The sequence below is a fragment of the Epinephelus moara genome, chromosome 24, assembly GCF_006386435.1.
Source record: "Epinephelus moara isolate mb chromosome 24, YSFRI_EMoa_1.0, whole genome shotgun sequence".
NCBI lineage: Eukaryota > Metazoa > Chordata > Actinopteri > Perciformes > Serranidae > Epinephelus > Epinephelus moara.
Window position 1 is genome coordinate 48,897,765 of NC_065529.1, and position 27,772 is coordinate 48,925,536.

The following is a 27,772-nucleotide window of genomic DNA, read 5'->3' on the forward strand; positions in this document are numbered from 1 at the left end:
ACCCAACACAGTGGCTGGATATCACTTATCTGAATCACAATACCTGGTGACTCAACCAATAATGTATATTTTACTGAATCACCAGGTATCACTAGGATCAGTGTCTGTAAACAACCAGCCTGTTAAAGCCAACTGTTTGATCTACAGGCTGAGATTTAGTTGTGTCACTGTATGACTGCACTGCAGCAGCCTCCCACTCGAGCTAACATTATCCAAATCCATTTGTTTCAATGTCGAAGCGAAGGAGGCGCTCAAAAGTGAGAGTGACGCCGCCTCAACGCATAAGCGTTCCAGCGCGCCTATTTTCAGAGTGCAACAGCTGTTCCCTGAGATAAACAAAGGGTGTGTTTGTAGATCCAGCCTGATGCTGATGAGACCCCTGTTTTTCTGAAGAAACAGAGTGTTCTGTTTCTACATGAATTAACAAACGGTTAAGTTAATCACGCATTTACTCCGATTGGTGCTGCGCTGCACCGAGAGCGTTTACGGACGGTCCAGTTTGTGCCAGTGTGGTCTGGCACTCGGAGTATTTATCAGCAGACCCAGAGTTCAACTTTTGCATGTCATTTGAAAGGAACAACCAGTCACAGCCGATAGATATCTCTCTCTTCTCCTGTAAGTATCAGTCTGAGATAAATATGGAAACAAAGTTGGTCATTTTAGTTCAGGGCCACCCAGAGCTTTACATCAGTCCCAGACAATATTTTAGGCCTAATACACAATCAAAAAACAGCGTCTGCAGGAAGATCAGCTCTGCACTCAGGATTTCAGGTAAGCAGGCCATGATATGGTGATAGTTATGGTCGCTTAGCAACAAAATGTTCCTCTGCGCTCTTGAAAGTTGGATCAGAGTCTCACAAGAGTAGCACCCAGCGGCTGACTTTGCGTTTTCCAGGCAGTTAAAGATGCAGCATGTGTCCCAGCGCTAATGTGCCTTGGCTCTATCTCTACGCAACAGCTTTTAAGCATTTTCCTGTTTTTCCTCTGATGTGACAGCGTTTCTTTACCTCAAAAGGGGGCGCGGCCTTGGTGATGATGCTATGTCGGCCTGGTTTATGCAAATCATGTGATACTAGTGACGTTTCAACAACAATGCAGCACTAGATGTTCAATAAGTAGGCTAATACAGAGGATTTTGTGTAACGACATTTTTATAAATGTGTTTTAAACAACAGCCAAAAAAATGTAAAATCAAAACTTTTCTGAAATTTCTGTTACTTCCAAACTATTTCCACGCCTGGAGGAATTTAAATTTTCTGCAGTCTGACCTGTTCTGATGACCTGGGAGATGATGTAGAGATCTCTCTTCATGTCTTTGTTGCTCAGGTCCTGCAGAGTCCAAGAGACAGAAACAACACAGAAACTAAAAATACAGGTTCAAATGCAGCACGGACGTTTTCTGGCTCTGTTAAATGACATTAATCACATCTCAGTAAGAAAGGAGAAGGCAGGGAAGGTGGAGATGATGTGCAGGAAATATCAAGGTTTATATTCAAACCTACAATATAGAAACGCACGACTGGAGATGTCCCTGCAGCACTTTTTAAATATTTGCTCCAAGCATCAAAACAGACTAAAATGACAGCAGCATCCACTGTGATTTAAAAAAAAACAGGAAAGAGACTGTCGTGTTTTACTTGCTTTTGTAAATTTTTATTATTTTTTATTTGTTTTATGTCTTTATTAGATTCCGTAGAGAGACGACAGGGAATGAAAGAGAGACTGACTGACTGAGGATGCTGTGGTTCATGGTCGCCATCTTCACCCCGAAACCACAGAGGCTTCAACTAGCTTTTTAATAAAGAGTGCCTTGTTTGCTGATGTCTCTTCACCTTGTTTCTTGTATTGTTATCGATGCGCTTAACCTTGTGAATCAGCCTTAAACAAACCTGCAGCGTCTCCTGCATTTTAGATGCTGTATTCATTATTCATATATTCATTCAAATGCTACCGACTTGACTGAGCTTTATATCATTTCTGGAGCATTCATAAAGCAAACTAGACAAACCTTTATCCAAAAAGCCTCACGCTACCAAAGTAATGAAAATGTGTTTGTCATGACTGGTTCCTGGTGGAGTTTTGCTGAGGTTTATGACTGTGACTGAAGCTGTATCCTCCAGGCTGATTCTACAACACAGCAATAGGGGGCAATGTATCCTCACTTTTATATTCCTCCTCCCAGTTCTTCAGATGTACTCTTCTGTAACTACACCAACCAGCTGCATTTTAAGCACATCTTTAACATTTTATGTGTGTGTGTATTACCGTGAAGAGGGCACACAGCCTGTCCACCTTCTCTGGATTCTTCGGTCCGCCGTTCTTGTTCAGTCTGACCATGAACTTCTCGCTGAAAAACATAAGTACAACAACGACCGTCTTTAAGTTAAGAACAAGGTTTAGTTTCCGTGAGTGAGATACTGATCCCTGAATTTACTTATGACCTGGGGGAAACTTACAGAGGAACAGTGGAAGGTGTTAAGGTCTCTGTTAGTGCCTGGACACACTCGCTGCTCTGGAGATCAAGCTTGTGATAAAATCTTTATCTTATGTCCCAAAATTCTGATTATCAGGTAGCTCTCAAGTTATCAATTTCAGAATGTCGTGAATGTGGAGGGAGGTATAAGTATAAAGAAATTTGCAACATCAAATATGATTATATCAGTCTCAGAAATCGCTGTGACCTCATCTGCATGTACCGCTCAGCCCGACTCCAAGGTGAGGAAACCACGAGCAATTTACCCCTGGTGCCCTGCCTGAATCTCCTCTGGGGATTTCTGAAAGAGATAAAATTCTCTCTGATTTCTCCTCATGCCTACTTCTCTTCTCCCCCCAGAGCACCGGCAGTGAGGAAACTCTAAAGCAGCGTGTCTCAGCCTTTTTCGCCTCAGGGAACAGCAAAATATTGTCTGCTGGTGTCAGCGACTCTGTTCTTTAACCCATATTTATCCAGGGGGAATATGACTAAGCTGACATGCTTTTATTCAATAATGGTGGGCTTGACATTAATACAGTTAAGCCTCAGACACATTAGAAGATTTCTCCAATCATAAGTGACTCTGTAAAGAGTGAGCAGCACAGCCTGATACACTGACATTTGCTGATTTTGTCTTTGTTTGATGAGAACTAAACACCACCTGGCTGCATCTGGCAACAGAATAAATGGTTCTACCTGTACATGAGAATGTATCTATGATATTTATACCACGTTATTTATCAATTATCACATGATTTCAGACAGAACTGCCTACTACTGCCCACCAAGTAATTTGATTGGACAAGAGTATGAGTGCTGATATAGGGCACATTTAATCTCAAACCTTTTTTCACCATTTTGCTACAGTTTCCAGGTTGAATGATATGTTTTGTGTGAAACCGGCACTCAGGTACTGTCGTGCTGTCGGCTTATGAAGTACGCTAGGCTAATCCGTGTGGATGTGCGTGGGTGGAAATCACTTCACAGGACAAGGAATCTTCTGTTTCTGCACTTTGCTTAACTTCGGCGGGTGAGTACTGAACATACAGCCATTTACATCGGCGAATGTAAATCTGAATCACAATAACTTCTGGTTAGAGAACCCCCGCATCACATATATCAAATGAAATGGTGCTGAGCAAACTCTACCTCAAACAGTTTTCAGCCACCCAAAATAAAGTTCCTCCTGTGTTCAAAAATCAGTTTAAGTGTACACTATAATTAAATATTTTCCTCACCTTACCTTGTTGTCAGACAGCCTTTTTGCGACAGGTAACTGAGACCGTTATCTCAAAGCCACCAGATAAAAACATTTTAAAACACGTGGGTTGCCGGTCTACTGCTGCCTTCATCACTTAGTGTGTAAGACAAAGCACTACAGATATTCCAAATATAGCTAAACTCAAACTGATATTGATTTTTTAGGGTGGGTCTCTGTCAAATATGTTTTGCTGCTGCTCCCATCCACAGCAGTACATTGTCTAGCTTTCATGCCTGTAGATTTAGTTGATCAAAGATGCTAGCAAAGCAACACAGTGCATGAAATAAGCGCAGCGGAAATGTCAGATAGGTCGGACCACCGTGTTTAACTATATATCTATATATATCAACAGTTTGAGGACTTCTGAACTGTTGATTACATTAAACGTTTATGAGCCTTCACTGACAGTCGTCGTGACAAACTTTGCACCACAAAGATGAAAATATTTCCACAAGTAACATTTGAATCATGAATGTTCCTCAGAAGAGAACGAATGGAAGGAAAGAAGCCTGAATATTTCTCGCAAACCTCCAGGTGTGCTCATGTGACATCAGCCGACGTCGCAACACACTGTCTGAGCTGTTAACTCAGTGGGATCATACATGTTACCAAAACGACTGTCAACAGACTCTTATTTCACTGGTTGCACTATAAATGGAAACATACAGATAAATGTGAGCTGATACAGAGTAGCTGGCCTGCGGTGATGTTCAGACCTACACAGAGTAGAGAGCTAGAGTTCAGGAATGTTTTTCTTTTGCTTGGCAACAGTCCAGTCTCAGTTGTGGAAATTAAGCATAGCGTCAGTTCAGGTAGGACACGATGTCAAGCTCAGCTCACATCCCAGCTACATCAGCTGATCAACCAATGGATCAGCTGATTGATGAAGGGAGTCAGGTGATAGATCACATGATTCCTTTCTATGCAACCAATTGGTGAATCTCATTCAGGGCGCCCTATTTAAACTGCTCTGGCCTGCCTATTGTTGCTGCTTCCTCTTCAAGCTGCTTTGCAACCTGCCTCCACCCCAGCTCCTCCTTTTCATGTTGTGTCTGACTTATCAATGTAATCTGCTGCTGCACTCCCTGCCTTATACTTCCATGTTGGCGCATGGAAGGGCAGGAAGGTGTGCTCTCTCTGCCTTATACTTCCATGTTGGCGCATGGAAGGGCAGAGAGTTGTGCTCTCCACTTTAGGCTTTCTGCATAGGTCTGAGGACAGAACAGAGCCATACCCCCAAATATAATACCGCAAATGGAAATAAAGTTTTCTTTGACTACGGTGGTCCTGACTAAACTATTTGTGTTGGAGTCACACAAATGATTCCTTAATATCTTTTATCATAATCTGCTGCTTCTTACAGTTAATTAATTAACCGTGCCTGTAGAACTGTTGTATGACAGTATTATCACACTCAAGGTCGTGTTGTTGTACTGAATATCAGCACGACTGTGATTATTTTCTGCACTCAGCCTGTGGCCTCAAGTCTATGGTTGAAGTTGAACTTAGACTTCATTTATCTTGCAGATGTTTACAGTTTGTGCTGCAATTTGGACAAAGTTTCTGCTCCACTTGACAGACACACGGCACAAAATCATGGGAGAACTAGCCTCAATAAAATCCATCATGTTGGAAATAATCGTGGATCACTGGGATGGTATAAGAGGTCTGGCTCTTTACATTACAAAGTGATTATTTATAATACTTCATGATTTTGCTGTGAAACTGCTGTAACAGGTAGTGAACGCTGTGTAGGATGCATTTAGACTAATTAATGTCCGTTGCTGCTCGCATTAACTTTAAGTCAATAGTGCTGCTGTGGAGTTCAAATCATTTAATACATCTCACTACCTGAACATACAGAATTTCCCACTTACTTGAGTTTATTATGATCATCATTTGTGTGGGATTGACTTACACATGTGTTTCCTTAAACTGTATCTCATTATAGGAAAACAGTTCTTAATAATGTCTTTATTATTCAGTATCTACTCCCACACAATAAAAAAAACATCTCTCGGGTTATTGCTAATGTTTGCACAATTCCCTGCAAACAACAGCGGCGAGGGCCGACAAATCCCCACAACACACACTATGTCCAACTCTTTAAACTAAACAATTTATTCTAATCCCCCAGAGATACCGCGGCCCAAACAAACAAATACAACAAAAGAGAATAAATATGTATTTCTCCCCAAACAGTAGGAGAGTGTGTATGAGTGTGTATGTGTGTGTATGTGTGTGTGTGTATGTGGAAGACATGGGGGGAGGCGGTGCGAAGAAAGATTGAGTTAGTGGTTTTTACATTCAATCGTGGCTCCTGTTAGAGAGAGACAGTTTGTGGTCGAAGTGAGCACACACACACACACACACACACACACACACACACACACACACACACACACACACACACACACACACACACACACACAAGATATATGCACATGTGCTATCCAAAGTAATTTGTAACCTTCCCTCAGGTGGCAGCAGGCACACACACTCATGCACATACATCACACACACTCACTGTTCACCTACACACACATACACACATGCAGACACAGGAATGAATCACACACACACAACCAGAGATGAATTATTCACACAATTTTATGTCGACATCAATATGAAGGAGGAAAAATAAACAACGTGGATGCATTCAGAAAATGTTCTGTTTGACACAAATGTGTTCAAACACACACAGATTCTGGCGTTAACGCATGGATACACACATACACATGCAAACACACACTAATGTATACTGCAGATGGATGTATGCTTGGATGCACTCAATCACATGCATATACGGCACACACACACACACACACACACACACACACACACACACACACACACACACACGCACAAACACACAATCTGTGGAGATGTATGTAAACCAATCATTTCCACCACCATACATCCTCTAAATGTACCACATCTGACTGCAGTTGAACCTCAGCTCACACACATACACACACATACACACACAGTCAGACTGGACGTTTTATTTATCCAGAGAAATTTGTCCAAACACAAATGTTATTAAAATTCACACATGGGAGCCGCCCACACGACCACCTCCTTCCACTATCAGCCACACAGCAGATCCGCTGCATGGAGCTCGGACTTTTGATCAGTGTCACCTGACAGGAATGACATATTTTTGACAGTAAAAAGTGTCGCGCAACACTTTTAATTTATGGCGCGCACCAGGAGAATTTCTTTATGCCGCAGACACTGTCACATTTTGTCATGTAGTGTGATTTGTAGTATTACTGTTGTCGCCATGGAGAAGTAGTTTTAAATCCACACTGGCTCTGACCTGCATTTAACGTCTCTGTCCATAGAGGCAGCCATCTGTACAGAGCTGAGAGGACAGAGACCGGCCAAACGGCCTTCACCAGGCTGACTGACAACAGACATTTACTAACCTACTGTACATAGTTTTCATGTCAGCGCCACAGGAGGAAATTACCATGGGGACCACTGAAACATTTCGCTGATGCATGAATTAAAAATGTTGAACAACACTCTTAAAAGTGTTGAGCACTCATACCATAAATCAGCCTTGATTACTCTCTCTGCCCAGATTCTCCACCTGACTGTGGGATTTAAACCACCAACCCTGATGTTATCCATTACACATGCTCTCCAACCTGCTCTGTCTATTAAACTGCCCCTAATCTGGACTGGACTATAAACCAAGCAGCAACCTCTGGGCTGAATAATGAAGACAATGCCAAAGTGCCAAACACTGCAGTTCCTCTCATGGCCACTTGAGGCTGGCTCCAAGGGCGAGTCAATCCCCATAGACCCCCATGTTAAAATGTCCAACTTTACAGCAGATATTAACATGTTTACAGCCTGGTTTTGGTCTCTGTAGCTCATTTACCCTCCATGACAACTGAGAGCTTAGATTCTCTGCCCGACCCGACCCAACCCGTGGGCCCCCTTTGATGGCGCCACTGGCCGCACACATGTGAGTTGTCGATGGTGACAACCTGTGTGTCGGCTTCATCGAATGTACCAAGTGCAGCATGATGCTGGTATATGACAGCAAAAAGACGGGGACCTCAACACTTCAGAGACACATGACGAAGGCTTGCCATAGAAAGAAAGACGAGAGTCAGCCTTCAATGTCCATGTTCGTATCCTTAAAAAAAAATGTCTGGTTTAAACCGGGCTTGGGCTCATAATTACAGTTAAAGGTAGGCTCGGGTGGGGTTGGGCTGGATTTTTTGGGCCTGATCTAAGCTCTACTCTCTCCTTCACAGCTCCACCCTCTCATCCACATCAGGTTACTGGCTTCAAAAAAACAAGATGGTAACGGCTGAAATGGTGAAATCGAGGCATCAAAATGGCAGTCCACAAACCAGTGGGTGATGTTATGGAAGCTCCATCTTTGTTTTATACAGTCTGTGCTTTGAACTTACATTTGTATTTAGTATTTCTACTGTTCCCTTCACTTGTTGTTCATGTAGGAGTGATATTTCAAGACCCACCGATATTCCTTGAACATTGATTTAAAACATCAGTGTGCACAACTCCAAAAGTCTTAGACAATGTGTAGAGGGGCAAAATCTCCAGCCACCAAAGGGTGTGGAAATTTTTGTGGACTGGCCAACCAACCAAGTATTATTAAGGCTTTCAGTTGACTCTATTAACTAAAGTGACAAAATGAAAATCACACAGTGTATTAGAGAGAACACACTCTCACTGGAGCAACAACTCCTGAACACAACTCCTGTGGTCACTGTAAAATCATGTAAGAAGAAAAAAGGAAAGCTAAAGAGAGGAACATTATGGTGAGAGGAAGGTGAACAGAGTCCTGTGAGTCACACACCTTGGAGAGATGAGATTTTAAGGTCCGTTACAGAACACAGAGAGAGACCGTGCTGTTTTTCACTGGTAAAAGATTAGAGATAGATTTACGGTACTACAGTGTTTCTGTGTGCAGTGCCTGACCAAAGACTTGCAGCCAAATTCAAACAAGCAACAGGAAAACCTTAACTCAGACAGTTTGCAGAAATGTCAAAAATGAATCTGAGAGACACATGAAATTAAAGAAAGATATTCTAACAGAAATGGTTCGTTAAAAGTATTGCTCCTCCTGCACAAGCAAAAACAACAAACACAAGGCTTCCTCAGACTATTGTTGGCTGGTTCCTGAAATATGGAGTCTCCAGTGTGCCTGCAGCGACAGAGAGGAGAGACGAGAGAAGAAATCTGTTGAAGGTTTTAGCTTCCTGTGAGAAGTCCCCACAGAGACACACTGAGGACTCTGGGAAGGAAACCAAAGAGAGAAACCACCCGCTGAGACCTAAACACATCCCCAAACTCTGCTTCCATCTCAGCCTCTCACTCCACACGGATCATGGTGCTTACTGGACGAACAAGAGGCAACACCGAAACACACACACACACACACACACACACACACACACACACACACACACACACTCACACACACAGATTAAAATTTTAGTTGCACAAATAATTCTCAGAGGGAGAGCTGCTCTGAGGGCAAACACTCTCAATGGGTGAGTTAAATCTCAATAGCCGGAGGATTATTTAGAAAGTTAGTGTCAGCCATAAGTTCCTCCTCTCCTCCTTTTCTTGTCTCCTTTTCTCTCTCTCTTGCTCTCCTCTCCTCCTTCCTCTCTTGTTTTCTATCCTCTTCTTCTTTTCCCCCCCTCTCCTGCTTCCTCTCCAATTTTGTGTCCTCCCCTATCTTGTTTTCTCTCCTACATTGTCCCCCTCCTCTCCTGTTTCCTCTCCTATTTTGTTTCCTTCCTCGTCTTGTCTTGCCTCCTTCTCTCCTCTCCTCTTACCCCCCCTACATTTTTACTCTCAACTCTTGTTTCCTCTTCTCCTTTTCTTGTTGACTCTCCCCATTTTTTCCTCCTCATTTCCTCTCCTCTCCTACCCCACTGTGACCTCTCCCTTTTTTTCCTTCTCCTCTCTTTTATCCCCTCCCCTCTCTTGTTTTCCTTTCCCATTTTCTTGCCTCCTCTTCTCTCATTTCCTTTCCTGTCTTTATTGTTGTATTTCCTCTCCTCCTTTTCTTGTCTCCTGTTTCCTCTCCTCTCTTACATTTTCCCCCTCCTCTCCTGTTTGCTCCCTATTTTGTTTCCTTCTCCCTTTTCTTGCCTCCTCTCCTCTCCTCTCCTCTCCTATCCTCTCCTCTCCTCACACCCCCTACATTTTTACTCTCTTTCCTCTTCTTTCTTGTTTTTTCTTCTCCTTTTCTTGTTTACTCTCCCCCTTCTTTCCTCCTCTTGTTTCCTCTCCTCTCCTACCCCCTGTGACCTCTACCTTTTTTCTTCTCCTCTCTTTTATCCCCTCGTCTCCTCTTTCCTCCCCTCTCTTGTTTTCCTTCCCCATTTTCTTGTCTCCTCTTCTCTCGTTTCCCTTTCTGTCCTTCTTGTTGTATTTCTTCTCCTTTTCTTGTCTCCTGTTTCCTCTCCTCTGCTACATTCTCCCCTCCTCTACTGTTTCCTCTCCTCCTTCCCTCCTGTCTCCTTGCTTCCTCCTTCCTCTCCTCTTGTTTACTCTCCCCTTTTTCTTGTCTCCTCTCCTCTAGTTTCATTCTCTGTCCTGCTTGTCTTATCTCTTCCCCCACTTTTCTTTCCTCATCTCCTCTCTTGTTTCCTCCCCTCCTTTTCTTGTCAGGTCTCTGCTTTCCTCTCGTCTTCTTTTCCTCTTATCGCCTGTTTCCTCTCTTACCCCCCCGCCCGCCCTTCTCTCCTGCCCTCTCTCCTTCCCTCTCCTCTTCCATCGGAGTGTCTCAGAGGAGCAGTCTTGTCATTAGACTCTAATGCTGAGTCAGACTAGACATTGAAAACCGGCTGCCAAGGTCAAAAGTGTGTGTGTGTGTGTGTGTGTGTGTGTGTGTGTGTGTGCATGTGTGTTAGTACATCACTGAGCCTCTAGCTGGTTTGCGATGAAGAGACAGAGAGAAACAAAAAGATGAGGGAGAGTTTGTTGAGCCCCTCTGTTTCCTGAAGGGGACAAAAATCCAACACACACACAGGCACACACACACACATACACACACACACACACACACACACACACCCTCATGCCATCACAGTTGACCTACATCAACCTCATTATTGACATTAGCAATTCCTTAACTGTTAGCATTGTGATTACTCACTAATGCATAATTGATACAAGTCATTATGCTGGTGGTGGTGGTGGTGTGTGTGTGTGTGTGTGTGTGTGTCTGTGTGTGGTCATGTATTATTCACAACAGCTCCGTGTGGCCACTTGCCACTATCATGTGAGGTGTGTGTGTGTGTGTGTGAGAGAGAGGGAGAGGGCAGCGACAGAAAAAGACAAACCTTGAACACACTGTATACAGTATTGTACTTAAAGTGGCTACAAATGTGAACACAGCGTGGCAGTGTGTTGGGTGTCTCTGGTAGTTAAGAACCTCCAGAGAACAATCAGCTGAATCTGCAGCTTGTCTCGTCTTTACACAGCCTCAGTGAGTTTCAGCTCATTGTTCATCTGTCCGGCTGCAACTTTACTGCTCTAGATCAACTCAGGGCTCTTATAGTGTCTGAGGTAAAGCTGTCAAAAGCTGCTGTACTCTACCTGCTCAGCAGCACTTAGACACAGACATGGTTAGAGACTAGCTAGTGAACACAGAGGAGCATTAGAGACAGATATTTCCCTCAGGAGTTGGTGGAGATACAAAACAAAGCTAAAAGAGAGGGAACATTGGACTAATATTCATCAGGTGACACAAAGACTCTAATGAATCATCATGTCGCTCTGTAACTGCTCCATGTGGAAATAAGCAGCTGTTTGCTAACAAGTTTGCTGAATCAACTTAAAAGGTGATGACATGTTTTCCCAGCTCGTTTCTGCTGCCCCCAAGTGGACAAAAAAAAAGGTATCGTCGGTTGAGCTATGGAAATTGACCTATGGCTAAGCCTAACCCTAAGCCCCGCCCCCTCCACTCACTCAGACAAAATATCAACATTCAGTGACAGGTGCTATGGCAGGTGTCACAGTACACGGCATTTCGCAAGAGGCAATTGATGATTTTTGGAGACATAACAATCAAATTTTGGTTCATCAAAGTGCCACTGAAGTTAAGGTTTTTGGCTCAGAATATGAGAAAAGGATAACGGCCTTTTTACCATCTTTACCAAGAGTGTCTCTCCGTTAGTTTGGTGCTACAGTATTTACACTGAATCATTCAGCATAACGTTTGCCAACCTTTGTTATCTCTGCGATTACAGATAAGTTAATGAAGCTAAGCTCCAGAAGTTAACATTAGCTTAACTAGAGCGCTTTGGACAACAGCTAACAATAGCCATGTTTCCATCAGCCTGTTTAGATGCGCATCTAGAAGTATTGCATCGGAAAATTATTAGATGCGCATCTAGAAGTATTGCATCGGAAAATTATGATGGAAACGCCAAAATTAAAATTAAAATCCCCTGATTCGCATAAACTAAAATACGCTCGCTTTAGCCGGGTTTTGGTTGATTCGAAAAAATGATGATTCGCAAAACGGGGGAAGGAAACAGTTATGTTCGAATTAAGTATGACGTAGCGCACCTCTCTCCATGGTGATATCCACACTCCGGGTTGGGAAGGCGGTAATACATTTACAAGCTGGTTGCCAACCGCCAGAAAACGTAGAAGAAGAAGAAGAATGCAAGACTTCTGTTTCCGGTTCTGCGGAAAACTCGCGCGAGTTCGTAGTTTTCACCAAATTCTGTACATTTAATGCAAACACACAGGATTCGTATTTCTTTTAATGCGCATTTCCCAATGATTTGAATCACTTTTGGATGGAAACATAGCTACTGATGTACGATCACCAAAGTACAAAACTAGAACAAAATAGGCTAATGAACTCCCAGCAAACAAGGTGACATGATGAACAACGCAGCTAGGAGCTAACGTTAGGCTAACTTTAGCTAACGTTAGCTAGAGATGTTAAAGATAACTTTATATTTCTTTCCAGCAAAGTGACAATATGTTGCCTCAAACACAATGTTGACTTACCTTAGAACAGATGTAGACATCATTGTTAATCTTATTCACACTGAGTTGATGTTGTGGTCTAACGTTACCACACAACTTTATCCAAAGGAGACACTTTTCTCGGTTGAGATGTGGTTTAAAGTGTAAAAAATACACCTGGTCGCCCAGCCTCTCAGGATACCTTGTGTCAGAGTTGCATGTACCCCATGCACACCGTTTGACCATTTTTAAACTTCAAATCTCAGAAAAAGCTCATAAAACCGAACGAAACTGACTTTCTGTAATGCATTTCAATGGACGTCCAGGCAGAGAATGTCCCAGTGTATGGGAATGGCTATACGCACTGTGATTGAGGGTGGGGCTTAGCCATAGGTCAATTGTAAAAAGTTCCTACCTGATGGTCTTGCCCTCTCTCAGGTCGTACAGAGAGAAGAATATGTCAGTGTCTTCTCCGATGCTGTTGTAGGTGAAGCTCTTCAGGTTGACCAGTAGGTGGTGCGGTACTGGAACTCTGCACGGCTCCCCGTGCCGCTGCCGCGTACTGTCACCCTGGAAATCCACCACAAAACAAGCATTATAGGTAAACTGATTTCTGTACGGACTTCACAGCCTTTAAGTACAGCAGATAAATGTAGCTGAGTCTGATAAAATGGAAATGCACCTGCAGAGCAGCAGCATCTAAAAACTGTAGTGTAGGATTAAGATAAATTTAGTGCTTAACAGTGACAGAACTACACAGATGTTACTGCACTATCTTGTACTGTACCTGTGTGGTGCTCTGCTGAACACTGTGTCTGCTGGACAGATGCTGTGGAAGACAGAGAGACACTTAATGTTACATCGAGGGTTCATCATGCCCTCTCCTCTCCTTCTTTCCTCTCCTCTACTTGTCTCCTATCCTCTCTTTGTTTCCTCTCCTCTCTTCTCATTTTATCTCTGTTTCCTTGCTTTTCTTCCTCTCCTCTCCTTGTCTTCTCTTATTTCCTTTCCTCTCTCTGTGTCCTCTCCTTTCCTCCCCTCCCCTTCTGTAAATGTTTCCTCCCCTAATTTCCTTCCCTTTCCTTATTTTGTCTCCTCAACTTGTCTCCTTTCCTTCTTTCTTATCTCCTATTCTGCTTGTTTCCTCTCCTCTCCTTTTTCTCTCTCATCTTTTTTCTTCATGTCCTCTCCTTTCCTCTCCTCCCCATGTCTCCTTGTTTCCTCACCTAATTTCCTTACCTTTCCTTATTTCCTCTACTCTTCTTGTGTCCTTTCCTTCTTATCTTTTACCCTCTCCTTGTTTCCTCTCTTCTCTGTTTCCTTTTCTGATCTTAACTCCTTGTTTTGTGTCCTCCCCATTACTTGCCTCCCCTTCTCTCTGTGCTTCCTCTCCTAACCTCCTCGCCTCATTTCCTCACCTGTTCATATTTTCTGTCCTCTACTTGTTTCCTTTCCAGTTGTCTTTTCTTCTTTCATCTTTTCTCACATCTTTCATCTCCTTATTCCTCTTTTTGTTTCCTGTCCTCTATTCCTTTCCTAATTTTCTCATCTTGTCTCCTCTCTTGCCTTTGTGTCCTTTTCCCCCCTCCTTCATTTACTATCCTTGCATGCTGTAGTCTCCTCTCCTCCTTTCCCTCTCTTTTCCTTGTTTCCCCTCCTCCTCTGATCTTATCCAGCTCTCCTCTCCTCTCCTCTCCTCTCCTCTCCTCTCCTCTCCTCTCCTCTCCTCTCCTCTCCTCCTCTATTGTACTCTGTTCTGTTCTCTTCATTCTCCTCCTCAGATGAAGAAAACGCCCCAGAGACTCATTACTCCGACTTGTCTCTGTAAATCTCTTGAGTGGCTGCATGAGAAGAGAGAGAACGAGGAGTGAAAACCTGTTTGATGAATTGAAGTAATGACTGTCAAATGCAAGCCATCTGCAAATATTCCAACCTGAGCAGAAAATTAACACCAGCCTGCAGACGCTGTCTCATCGCCCTCTTAACTCTGAATTGTTCCAGGTAACTAATCAGGAATGTTTTGCCCCTTAAGATGCGTACGGAGAAAAATATAATGAGAACGGCCTTCATGGCAACTGGTTCATGCAAATACAACACATTTACATTACGTACATACTGTGGCTCCTTATAGGAGTTCTCCATGTTTTTGCTGTAACTACATTATTTCATCTTCCACTATATGAAGTTATACATCCACACCTATTGACACCTTTTATGTACAGTATAATCTGGTTATATATGTTTGGATACATGTAAAATAAAGACAGTTAACCCCAAAATCAACCCTCTTAAGGTGCGGACACACCAAACCAACATCAAAGAACTAGCGGCGACGAAAGCCAACTGTTGCATCGCCTACGTCGCCTCACATCACCTCATGTCGCCTCACGTCGCCCTGTGTCAGTTGCATTTGAACACACTACACGGACTACATCCGACGGCCAAGTAGCACGTACGTTCTGCGCCCGTGAGAGAGAGTGGAGTGACAGAGTGGTACATCCTGTCAGCCGAGGGGTTTCCTATCTGTGCAGCCGAGCACCGCAGCACCTCCACGGACTATTACATCCAGACGGTCCCGGTGTTTCCTCCGCAGGCTCCACTTCACTCAGCTGCCCGATAAACCCGCTGCTTCTTCCCACTTTAACCTGAATAACAAACCAGGGCTCGGTGCTCCGGTTGGATCCAAACGGAGAGCCGGGGCTAGCTCAGAGACTAGCGGAGGCTAACTGGCTGTGCTTCCCTCCGGTCATGCTGCGGCTAACGCTCCGCTAGCCGCTCCCAGCTAGCTCCGGTTTGTTATTCAGGTTAAAGTGTGAAGAAGCAGCGGGTCTGTGGGGCAGCTGAGTGAAGTGGAGCCTGAGGAGGAAGCACCGGTTAGCCCCGGTTTCACTACAGGCAGATTCACTCGCTACAGGGGCGAGGAAATAAAACCTGAACAGCCAATCAGAGTGATCTCTCTCACTGACAAGCTCTGCCACCAATTCAACATGCTGAATTGGCCGAAAAGCTGCTGACGCCGAAGTGCCGTCGGTGCGGGACACACCGCAAAAACTAGGCTGACAGACGCTCACCGACGGCCCGACTTTGGTCGACGGCCGACCGTGGGCTTGGTGTGTCAGGGCCTTTACCTGCAGTGCTATTTATCAGTCTAGATTGTTTTGGTTGCCAACAAATTCTCACTCCGACCTCGTCACATATCGCCATTTGGTCATGGACTTTCCATGACCAGATATGACTTGGAAGGCACCCTGGGTGTGTTGGTTGTTGATGGTCTGGGACGCCCTGTCAAGTTCTGCCTGTTACATGCATTGTCTTCTTTCAAAATACACTTCTGTATTCGCAGGAAATTTAATGTTTACATAGTCTCTTTCAAAATAAATGCAAATTGACATTTTTCTTTCCTTTGACAACTAACGCACTTAGTTGGCTTAAGGCAATATAAAACACATGGTGGGTTTAGGATAAAAGAACAGGGTTTGGCTTTATAACTTCACAGGATGCAAACACCACTCTCCTGGGTCAAAGTTGGTGTTTGTTGGACCCATCCAACACCACTCCCACCCCCCCTGCTTGGACTTCTGCTGCCTTAACTTTCGTTCTTGTCCCGCCACATTTCCCCCTGATGCTGTCAGCTGCCGTTAAACAATAATGGTGACCAGCCGCATATCATGCCGACATTAAAGGACAACTTTTTCGCTGGTGTCTGATGCTGGAAGTCACTGACCGAGTACTGGATTCGGACAACTTCCGAGTGAGACTGGGTGTGAGTTGCAGAATGTTGGAGATATTGGTTGTAGAGATGTTTGGCTTCTCTCCAATCAGGCACCCAAATTCATACAAATCCTGTGTATTCTGAAAGGCTGTGATCATGTGACCAATACACTGACAGGAGTAAACAAGGCAACAGTCCAGTGCTGTCTTGTAAGTAGGCAGGTTGGTTTCCACAAAAATGTGGACTTTCCCCCAAAACTTTCTCCTGGAGATGCGTGTTCAGAACCGTGTGAACTTTGAGTGATCTTTGAGTCATTTTCAGGTACGTCCCCACCAGGTTTCTTTTCCTAAACCTAACTGTATCACTGCACAGCAAGGAGCGTACATCTTCTGCTAACTCACCTAGCACCACTGAGGGAGCTAATGTCACAGCTCAGCCGAGGAGGACACCATTAATGTTTACATCTCACACTGTCACAAGCCTCTTGGCCATGAGTAGATGCACACTTCCCTCTGCGCGGTAGAAAATAGTTCCTACACAAAAACTGCTCACAACAAGCTCTGTGGGTGATCTTTAGTAACTGTGTCATGAGTTTTGGAAAGACATTGACATAGATATTAAGATTTATAAATTCATTTATTTGATGCCTTGAGCATCATAAACCGAGTGCCATCTAGTTCCATTACATTGATGAGAAGACAGACATCTCTACGGACGATATCTCCAACACTCTGCAACTCACACCAAAACAATCTAGACTGATAAACAGCACTACAGGTAAGAGGATAAAGATCTGTATTGGAATTTGTGGTGAATTGTCCCTTTAAGTAAGCAAGAATATTCCTTTAAATAATAAACATTATGATTATCTTCCCAACAAATAAATGCTCTTATAAATCAATCAAGTTTTTTATGTATGTATGTATGTGTTTATTGTTTTCCTGTTGTATTATTCTGTAAGGTTCCTTGTTGCTTACTTTATATTCTAGTCGTCTTTTTTTCTCCGGGGCTGAAACTTATTCTGCTGCTGCAGCAGAAATGTAAATTCACCACAGGGATCAATGAAGTTTAATATTATCTTGTGTTTTCTTCATCTTGACCTTTTCTTGGTCAAATGTAACAACCGAGACCGAAACACAAGAAAACAGTCGTTTCCATTACTGAAAGTAAGGGAAGCATTTGAATCATGATTTCATATCTGTCTCTTGTTTCTGTAACTTTGTTCTCGTGCACTTTTGTAAAGAAGACACTGCAGGTCTGAAACAATACTGGAAGTAACTGAAGAGGCCATTATGCTCCATAGATGCTTGTAAATTTGTTTTCCTCTCTTTCTCGATGTTTGCTGTTTTTCACCTTCCATCCTTCCATCGATCAACTTTATCTCTCTGTTTCTCTTTCTTCCTCCTTCCCTCATCCTGTCTCCAGATCTGTCTCTAGGCAACAGAACAAAGGGGGAATCACCACGACTACAGTGTTTGACTGGTACAGCTCAGCTATTTAAAGCAGGACTGATGTAAGAGACAGAACGTCGTGTATCACTAAGAACAACCAAGAATACTTCTCACAAGGCAGCAACTCACACCTAAATTAAGCAGCTCCAGTTTTTCTCCATTCAATATTTCTTAAACAGTCCTGGAAGTGTGATCCAGACTGAATCACAGGTGATCCGTCTATACTAAGGACGTATTAGGAACAAAGTATTGACAGAAATATACCTATGTTTCGAGTAACGTCCACATCTGTCATATGGGGGGGAACATCCCACCATTAGTTAGTGACATTAGTGCCCAAACACACCACATGTCAGTAATTTAGAGATGAAAGCAAAGTGTCCCTGACAGTTACCCTCTTCTAGATCATTCATGTGTTCCCAGCTTGTATTACTGACATTTCATGCAGGACTCAAATGTCACAGAATATCACAAATAACCAACCTGGAAGGATAAACAACAGAGCAGAATCATTACAGATTACAAGAGCAGGATTGTAATTTGACAGTCATGGGTTCAATTCCTTAGACTGTAGTATTATATGGTGTTGATTTGCTGAAGTACTTTTGAAGTACCCTGATGAAGCCCATAGTGGAGGACTGTGATTATACTCTTTATATAAATAGAGTTTTGGCTGGCAGCTCTCAGTCAGTACGTTTACATGGAAAGGGAAGTGGAGCTACAGTTACAGCACGACTAGGACATTTAATTGGACTACTGTCCTTGTCCCAGTATACAAACAATTCATTGAGCAAAGTATGTCCAACTCTGTTACGATAGGTGGTAGGGGTGAGTTCGTGTACAAAGATTAAAGATTAAAGTTCCACTGATTGTCACACACCTGAAATTTGTTTTCCGCATTTGACCCATCCCCTTAGGGGGCGGTGCTGCGCTCGGGAATCATGTGGTGATCTAACCCCCCAATTCCAACCCCTGATGCTGAGTGCCAAGCAGGGAGGCAATGGGTCCCATTTTTATAGTCTTTGGTATGACCTGGCCAGGGATCGAACCCACAACCTGGGAGGTTGTGGGTTCGATCCCCGGCCGTCTCAGGGCAGACACTCTACCACTAGGCCACTGAACGTTTAGAGTGGGTAATTTTTTTTTGTGTAAACGTGTACACGAGTTTCACCGCTGGGTGGTGCTACTGCATTATACCAGTAAAGCCCCAGTTATCCGAATACCAACCGAACGGGCCATTTAACCAACGGTTACAGGCCGCCACTCCAAAATATCGCCATTCCAACGGTCCGCCATCCTGAATTCTGGTCCCTGAGTCCTGACAGTAAGCTATGGCGAGCCTGTAGAAGCTGTATTTCCCATGCATTTCAGCGATTTTCACCAGGGACGCACGCGAGTAATTCAGGCTGACATTACCTGTTTTTCAGTGAACTTCTCTGGTAATTTTATTAAAAAGCATGGCATATTGGTCCACAGTAACTTATTATTATTATTATTATTATTATTATTGGGTCTTATAAGAGTGGGCTACAGTGAGTACTGGGCCATAAAATCACAGCATCCGTGGTGAGAGGACACAGAATTGTGTGCACTTTTATGCACGCGGGTCTAGGCGATCACGGATATTTGATGTGGGAAAGATGTAGCCAGATGTATTACCTGTTTTTAAGCGGCACCGAGATACGTGGCTCGTCTGTCCGTCCATCCGTAGCACAAGTCATGTGCGCCACTTCACCACCGACCCGTGCGTAAAAGCGCAAACAATTCCGTGTCCTCTCACCGTGGATGCTGTGACTTGACGGCCCGGTACTCATTATAGCCCACTGGCGAACGACCCCCTTAACGACCGCGCCGTTTTAATAGAACAGAGCATGTAGGCTACTGACCTGTTACCAAACCTGGTCTCACACCATTTCTTGTCATATTCACAGTGTATCACAGTTAGTCAACAATTAGTATCAACCCCCCCCTAAAAGAAAAAAAACGTTGTTCGTGTACTAATTTTTCATAACCGTTTATGATCTCAAACACGTGTACACTGACTCACCCCTAATAGGTGGAGATATGCCCCCTTTCAGCTTGTTAGTATTGGACCTTTTTCCTGTTGACCTACTACGTCACAGACCAAACAATGGACAAACAAGTTAGCTACGGTTAGCTAGCAGCTAACTGCTAACATGGTGGACAACTTTGCAGCTCTGTACATTGCGTCCGTCCAAAAAGTCACGGATCTGGATGTAGATTCCTCCATGTTGTTATCGGCTTCTTCTTCTCTTACACATTTAATGCTATTCAACTTCCAGGTCAAAACCCAGGGTGGAAACTGTGGAGCATGCTCAGAGCGCCTCGGCCAGTTTGGGTCTGATTGACTGTATACATGCAGGAGTAATTCCACCCCCCATCGCATTATCTGGGAGTGTTAGTCCGACTTTGAGAAATTCAATTTAGTATGATTTCAGTCAGACTAACATGTTTACATCTATTATTTTAAGTCCGGTTTTAGTTGGACTGACACAACAAATAATGTAAAGTTCCTGAGTGTGTTGTTACTTCTAAAACCTATTCCACTACAGATTACTGAATACATGCCCTAAAATGTAACTTGTAAAGTATTCCATGAGATGATGCAAATAAAAGATATGCAGGATTTTCCTAAAAAACAAAGACAAATAGACTTCCGGACCAAGGACCCAGTCCCTAACCATGAGATGGATTTGTTTTACTTTAATCAGCTCTCTGTCATTTTGTTTAACGGTGCATTTCTTTCTGACTGGACTTTAAAATCACTGGCAAAGATGTCTGCAAAGACCCTTATCTTAAGACCCAGGACAAAGTTGTGATGTGTGTGTGTGTGTTTATCTTTGACTGCACTCATAGTGGTGATGTAATCCTGGATTGCTGGGTGTTTCAGTTCTGTTCATACAAGATACTTTCACCTCAGCTGGGATTACTCAGTCCCCTGACATTATCCAGTGTGTAAACAGTTCCTCCTGCACTAAATAAAGCTCTCACCATCTTATAAAGATCCGACACGCTTATCTGATCTTCGTCCACCATCTCAAACTCCTTTCTTGGCACCAAGTCCAGACCCAGGTGTCTACAGGGAGAGAAGAGAGAGAGCGTCAGTGTTTTTTTATATAACCTTCACAAACCGTGTACACTACTTCTGATATAGATACAGCAACAGAAACCCATCCACACACATACACACACACACACACACACACACACACACACACACTCACTCACAGTATATTGAAGTAATTTTAGATGTGGCCTTGGGGGATATTGTTCCTGAGGATTACTTTCTGTTCAATCTCAACAACCACATCTTTCACCCACAGACCTGTGACCTTGGTCCTAAAGACGCGCTGCAGAATATTCTGAGTAAAATGTTTTTTTTTTAAACTGTGATTGAAAAAATAAAAGTCTATTTCTGTCTCACTGGGGGCAGAGAGGGGCCAGTAAATTTCATTCAACCAAGGTTCCAAACCAAACCTTCCATCATTCTCTGGCTGATAAAGTTTAAGAACTGAAAGCTGAAGGTTTTATCCACTATATTTCACCAAGATGTGACTCTCTTCTTTTCACACAATGCTGAGATTATCTTTGCTGTACCAACACTGAATAAGTTTCCATTATTTGTCTGATATGAAGTTACATGTAGCTCAAAGTGTTCTTTTCATTATCGATTCATCTGAGGAGTTTTGATTCTGCACTGTTTTATGTCTTGGAATCTCATTTTTACTTGCACTTTTTTCTTTTAATACATTTATTTTAGCAGCTTTTTATTGCCAACAACTGTTTACCGACAATTTTTGTGCATATGACAATAAATAACTTGAAACTTGATAATGTTCTCCATTGATTTGTGTTAAAATGTGTAAAATTTGAAAAGGAGACGTGTAAAATTCTGCTGAAAGCAATACCTCCAGCTAGGGATGCCTTGATCTGACCTCAAAGATCAGCATTGGAGCAGATCAACACAACTCTTTCCTTCACTATGCACCCAGCCCACCATAACCAACAGCAAAATGCAATGTTTATTCATGTTATTTACCAAAGTTATAAGCACTCTTTCATTACAGCTCAGTGTGTCTCTTGCATTTGGTCAGGCTGTTCTCACTAATGTTTCAAATGTTTTCCTATTAAAAACAATGCACCCAACTTTATACATATGCCACGTATTTTGAATGGCTGCAATCACTCGACCAATGCGCTGACAGCAGTAAACAGGGAGTAGTCCCCCATACAAGCAATCCCAAGTGCTTGTATGGGGGCAGATTGGGGTGGTGGATGGGTCACAAAAAAACAGACTTTAGCCTGTGACCTTCCCCTGGAGTCGCATGTTCGGAACAGTGTGAACTTTGAGTGAACTTTTGAGTCATTTTAAGGGATGTTCTCACCATGTTTCTAACATACGAGCCGTTCTATGAGAATACCTGATTTGGTACGTGGTGTTTTACCACAGACGGAGAAGAGACAGACAGCGGTGCAGAGCTTAGGACAACCAGACCCACCACGCCACTGCATGTGCAACAAAAGCCCCGTGAGTAGGAGTAAAATATTAATGTGGCCTAATCTGCACAAAAGTGTTCAGATGATGAAAATATTTATTTAGTGGAATACAGTTCATCTCACGTAACTCAGAGACAGGCTGCACCGAAGAACAGACACTGGAAAAACTCTCTTAAAGCAGAGAAATTCCCTCGAAACAGTGACATGGCTACAAAGATGAAAGAGAAGGTTTGTCAATTTATACTTTAGCCAGAGTTATTCAATTGACAACTATACATTGGATTAATTTTTAATAGGCTTAACTTAAAAGTACTTGAAATGTGCACTGTGCAGCTGAACTATCTCAGTAAATAGAAGAATTAGACTCGGACTCTGTATCAGCAGGTATATTACAGGGCCTGGATCAGGATCAGGGGCAAATAAAGTTTATGGGACATCCCTATCTCCAGCTGTACAAACACAAACGCTAATGTGACCAGTGGGAAGCAAGCAAAGGTGTGGATGTAATTACAAAATCTGAACACAAGTGGTCTCCTGGAGAAACTTCATACAAAGGTGTGAACGGCGGTGTGTTTCGACTCTCCACTTGTGTTCGGAACACTGAAACACGTATTAGTACAGTAGCAGGTGTAACAGGCTCATAATGTCCAGATAAAGTTTGATTTCTCTTTTGTCCAACTAACATACCAAAACTTTAAGATTTTTAATTTACATTCACACAAGACAAATTTATTATTAGAGTATTAGTATCAGATCCTCACATCTGAGAACATGTTGAACATTTTTGCTGAACAAAATGACTCATGATAAATTATCAAAGATTTGCTTACTTTTTAATTCACTGAACTGACTTCTATGACTAATATCTCTGCAGTGATAAGAATATTTCCTAATTCTGCTCTCAGGCGTCCTGCAGGACCTCAGAGAGGATGCAGTGCAGCTTATTTGCCTGTCAAGCTACTTTTCAGTGTGAATTAGCTTCCAGACTACAAACTAACACTGATGCCCTTTCATCTGATATGTCACTTGTCTCACCGGCTGGAGACTGAGTGATCAGTCGTCTGCTAGACGAGATAAGCAGCACATAGTTAGCTTGTCTTTTAGAGTTCCTGTGGCTTAAAATGTTTGCTAGCTCAGTTAGTTCTCAGTATCAAGTCTCAATATCTGTGTAAAGAACCTGCGGCCTCAGCTCGGACACATTAATATCACCACCAACATGTAGCTACGACTTGTGTCAGAAAATCTGAGCTCATGATTGTAGCAGCAACACGAATACTAGCTACTAAAAACTGCTATTAAAGACTGAAAAACACCCCTGAAATACAACTGTTGGTACCATTACTGCTAGTCTTATTATACTCATCATCCTCATCTTCCTCATGAGCACACACACATCACCTCAGAGACAGACAGTGGGTTGGAGCTTCAGATAACCTGTTACAGTCCTGTGCCGCCCACCGTTCATATCTCCAGTGTTAATAACTCAATTCCAAGTCGGTTTCTCTCCTTTTCATTTGTTTTCCATCAGACTTCTGACAAGCTCCCACGAGCCTTTTCAACCGCTGCTGTACAGCTTCATCCACCTGCCTCCAATCATACTTTTATTTGCCCTGTGTAGGTGTGAGGAGAACGCGCTGATCTGCTGTCTGCAGCACTGATTTAGAGGGCAGATCTTCACACACTGACACATCCGTGAGGAGGATATATGTGTTTTCTCAGTAGAACACACTCAGTAAAACTACTAACATGTAGCTAGTACTATTACTCATATATACGCTCATATAATCAGTCTGACGTACACTGTTAACAAAGGCTCTGCTGCTATTAATCACATCATGTCACTTTTTCCCCACTTCATTATCTGCACTACTAATGTTACTCAACAACCAAATGTTCTCTGCTGAGGATCAGTAACTGTTTATATTATCTCGTATCTCCAAATGCTTTATCCTAAATTGATTTAAGTTTTAAGACTCAAACCCATCATGAGCTGGTTTAAAAAGCAAGATACAAATACGGAAAAGTACTTTTCTTTGAAAGTTGGATACAGGTGCAAAAGACATTATTACTGTGTAGTGTGTGCATCTGTCTTTCTCTGTGTATTTATAATATTATTGCACAATTTATGTTTTAAAGTTCTTAATCTCAACCTGAGCCCGATGGGTCGCGAAAAGCCTAGTCTGAGTGGGCGGAAGTTCGCTGCATAGATCAGCCTCTCATTGGGCGGAACGAGCCACCCACTGAAGTCCCGCCCTACCACCTCCGGTTGTGTAGCAGTTTTCAACACGTCCTTTACTAACTTTTGCGGTGTTTGATCTTGCGGGGATGTAGCCATTTTTCTGCCATGGTTCGCGTCCTGTAGGTGATATTTTTGTGGGCGTGTTACACCAAAACCTGTTTCCCCCCGGCAATATTTTTGCAAGCGCACCGTTGCTATGGCACCGCCCAGAACGATTGTGATTGGTTGAAAGAAATACAAGCAGCCGGGGCGTTTTTTTCTCCAATCTCAAAGTGAGAGTCGGCCCAGCCAGACCTTTCTTTTCTTGAGAAAGGTCTGGTGAGCGAGACTAGGAAAAGCCCAACATGTCAGACTGGGTTCAGACTGAAAATGTGTGCTGATTGGCCGGGTCGGGTAAGGCTCAGGCTGTGGTGGGAAATTATAAACATATATATTTTTTGATAACTAAATATAGAAATATTGAAAAGTGCAGGCAGGGAGAGAAGGAGAGGGAGCAGCCAGGCTTTGTGCTGGGCTCTCTGTGCTTCCTCCTGGCCGGAGCAGGAGCTTCTCTAGCCGGGAAATACAGTGTAGAGAGTCAGTGATCCACTGAGCTGGTCTATTCGCTGCTGGAGACGTGCGTGGCTTAAGCCCTTTTCACACAGAGCGTGCAAAGCGCAGACCTCCGCCGACGAACCCATTCATTGTGTATGTACTACTGCGGTGCAAGAGCTCACCGCTCTGCAGCCGAGCTGAGCGGCGCGCACTGCCAGCCTGCGCTCAAACTGAAATTTTTTTAATTTCACCGCAACGAGCTGTGACGACACCTCGGCGCGTCCAATAGCAGAGAAGAGCCTTACGTAGACCCGGAAGCGGTCACCATGGAGCTGTAGCTCCTGAACGAGCCTGTACTCCCCCAAATCCTGTCTTGCGCACCTTGCTCTCTGCTTGCTCTGCGCCCTACCCCGTGGTGGGCGCCGCGAAAATCACGCTCTGTGTGAAAGAGGCTTTACGTTGCCACACAGCCGGTGTCCCTGGCATTAGAAGCCGACTGGTGCTTTTGGAGGGGGCCAGGGTTGGTCGGGCTCAGGCTCAGTATGTTACGTGATGATCTCGGATGGGCCCAGTTCAGGCTTCAGCTCATACAGGTTGGTTCAGTTACGGATGTAATTTTTTCGGCCCATTGAGAACTCTAATTTGAACATCTACAGTGATAACTGGACAAACTTCATCTTCTGAGGAAGATTTGTGTGATAGATTAAAAGCTCCAGAAACTAAATGAACCTTGTGTTGGGACTGTTTAGTCAGCTACAGCCGCAGACGTGTAGCGTAACCATGCTATCAAATGTTTTTGTGGAATCTCAGCACACTGAACACCACAGACTGTATGGGTTGTAGCTGTTGTGGTCATGAGCCAATCACACGTAGAATTAACTGAAGGATGCTTGCGCTGATTGGCTGTGAGGAAATAGTCTTTTTTTATCGGGTACAAAAAGGATCAAATGCAGGTATTGTTTGACTGGAGAGGTTTTGTTACCACCTGGTACTGGCTTAATTCAGTTGATACCGTAAAGGATAATACTCAGCCCTAATAAGCTCCTGTTGTTAAGATCGAAATTGATCTCAACTTTGCATTCCTTTACATTTCTTGATGTCTCAGTTCAAGCGTATCAGTGTGTGTGTATGCATGTGTGTGTGTGTGTGTGTGTGTGTGTCCTCACTCGTTGCCCCAGTCCAATCTGACAGTGATGTGTCTCTTGACATCTCGGCTCTGGTCCTGCGTCAGGTGACCAGACAGCAGCTGCCGTCTCAGGTCGATGAGTTCCATCATCACGTGGCGAACCTTGTAGAACAGATCAACTTTGTGTTTCTGATAGAGGGAGAGAGGGACGGAGAGACAGAGGGAGAGAGGGATTATACTCATCTGTTGTTCAGCTCACTTGATTCATATTGTCCAACTCGAGAAGAAGCTGAGTAAGCTGTCATTCTTTGGCACCACCAGGCCCTTTCTGTGGTGTGTTATCCACGGCACTGGCACTTAAACAATAACAGCTCACACTGTAACACAGTGAAGGTGAATGAGTTCATTGTTTAACCAGCTTATTCCTATTTATCCTCACAGAGAGAGTGGGAGCCCACGCCAGCCAGCATGTATTGGCCAGGAGGCAGAGAAACACTGTGAACGGATCACAGTCTATCACACACACACACACACACACATAGATTTACAGATTCCATTCCACCTGTTGTGCAATTGTTATGGATAACAAGAAATATAGCGAGATCACATGACGCAGGCAGCAATTGAACCTTCGACCTTCCTGGTTTGAGCTTTTTTTTTCTTTTTCACTGTAGAGAGAGACGTGAGGTTAGTGCGTGAGTCTATCCCTGCACCTGGATTTGTCTTTAAATGCAGGTAGAGTTGAGTGAGTGACTGTTTACGCTGCTGCAGCACCAACACACGTCATCATCATTTTCCCCAAAAACAGGACATCAGGGTTCAGAAAAAAAGGGGGGGAAGGGAAAGAAAGCAAACTGACTTTGTAAAAAAAACTATCATTATCGCCCTGCAGTTGTATGCTTCCAAACACCAGTCACGTTTCTCTGACAGTTTCCATGCATGTCAGTGAAAACATGGATGCTTCACACACAGCCATTATCTACTCACCCATATGCCGAGGGAGGCTCAGGTGAAGTTTTAGAGTCCTCACATCCCTTGCGGAGATCCAAGGGGAGAGGAGGTAGCAACACAACTCCACCTAATGGAGGCTGACGGCGCCCCAGATTCAAACGTCCAAAAACCACAAAATATCTCCATACTGCTCGTCCGTAGTGATCCAAGTGTCCTGAAACCCCGACATAAAAAGAAACTCTGTTTTTAGCCTCATTGTAGCCTGCAGCTCTAACAGCCTCCGTGTACACCGCGCTCACATGTGCGAGCTTGCGCGAGACTGTTAGACATGGGCTGGTCTCGCGCGCGGTGCACAGAGAGGCAGTCAGAGCTACAGGCTACAATGAGGCTAAAAACAGAGTTCAAATGACGTTTTTCCAAACAACTTTTTATGTCGGGGCTTCAGGACACTTGGATCACTACGGACGAGCAGTATGGAGATATTTTGTGGTTTCAATTATGTGTTTTGGACGTTTGAAA

General features: G+C 43.5%; 1 protein-coding gene across 1 annotated transcript in view; it reads right to left on the reverse strand.

Moving 5' to 3' along the window:
- The window catches only part of LOC126385738 (dedicator of cytokinesis protein 3-like), a 305,180-nt gene that overhangs the window by 61,240 nt on the left and 216,168 nt on the right, over positions 1–27,772 (reverse strand). Inside the window, exons 6-11 of the mRNA XM_050037648.1 lie at positions 26,343–26,491; positions 20,898–20,982; positions 13,510–13,551; positions 13,138–13,292; positions 2,266–2,347; positions 1,269–1,329 (exon numbers count right to left, since the gene is read on the reverse strand). Of these exons, the coding sequence (XP_049893605.1) occupies positions 1,269–1,329; positions 2,266–2,347; positions 13,138–13,292; positions 13,510–13,551; positions 20,898–20,982; positions 26,343–26,491 (574 nt within the window). The remainder of the gene's footprint in view (positions 1–1,268; positions 1,330–2,265; positions 2,348–13,137; positions 13,293–13,509; positions 13,552–20,897; positions 20,983–26,342; positions 26,492–27,772) is intronic.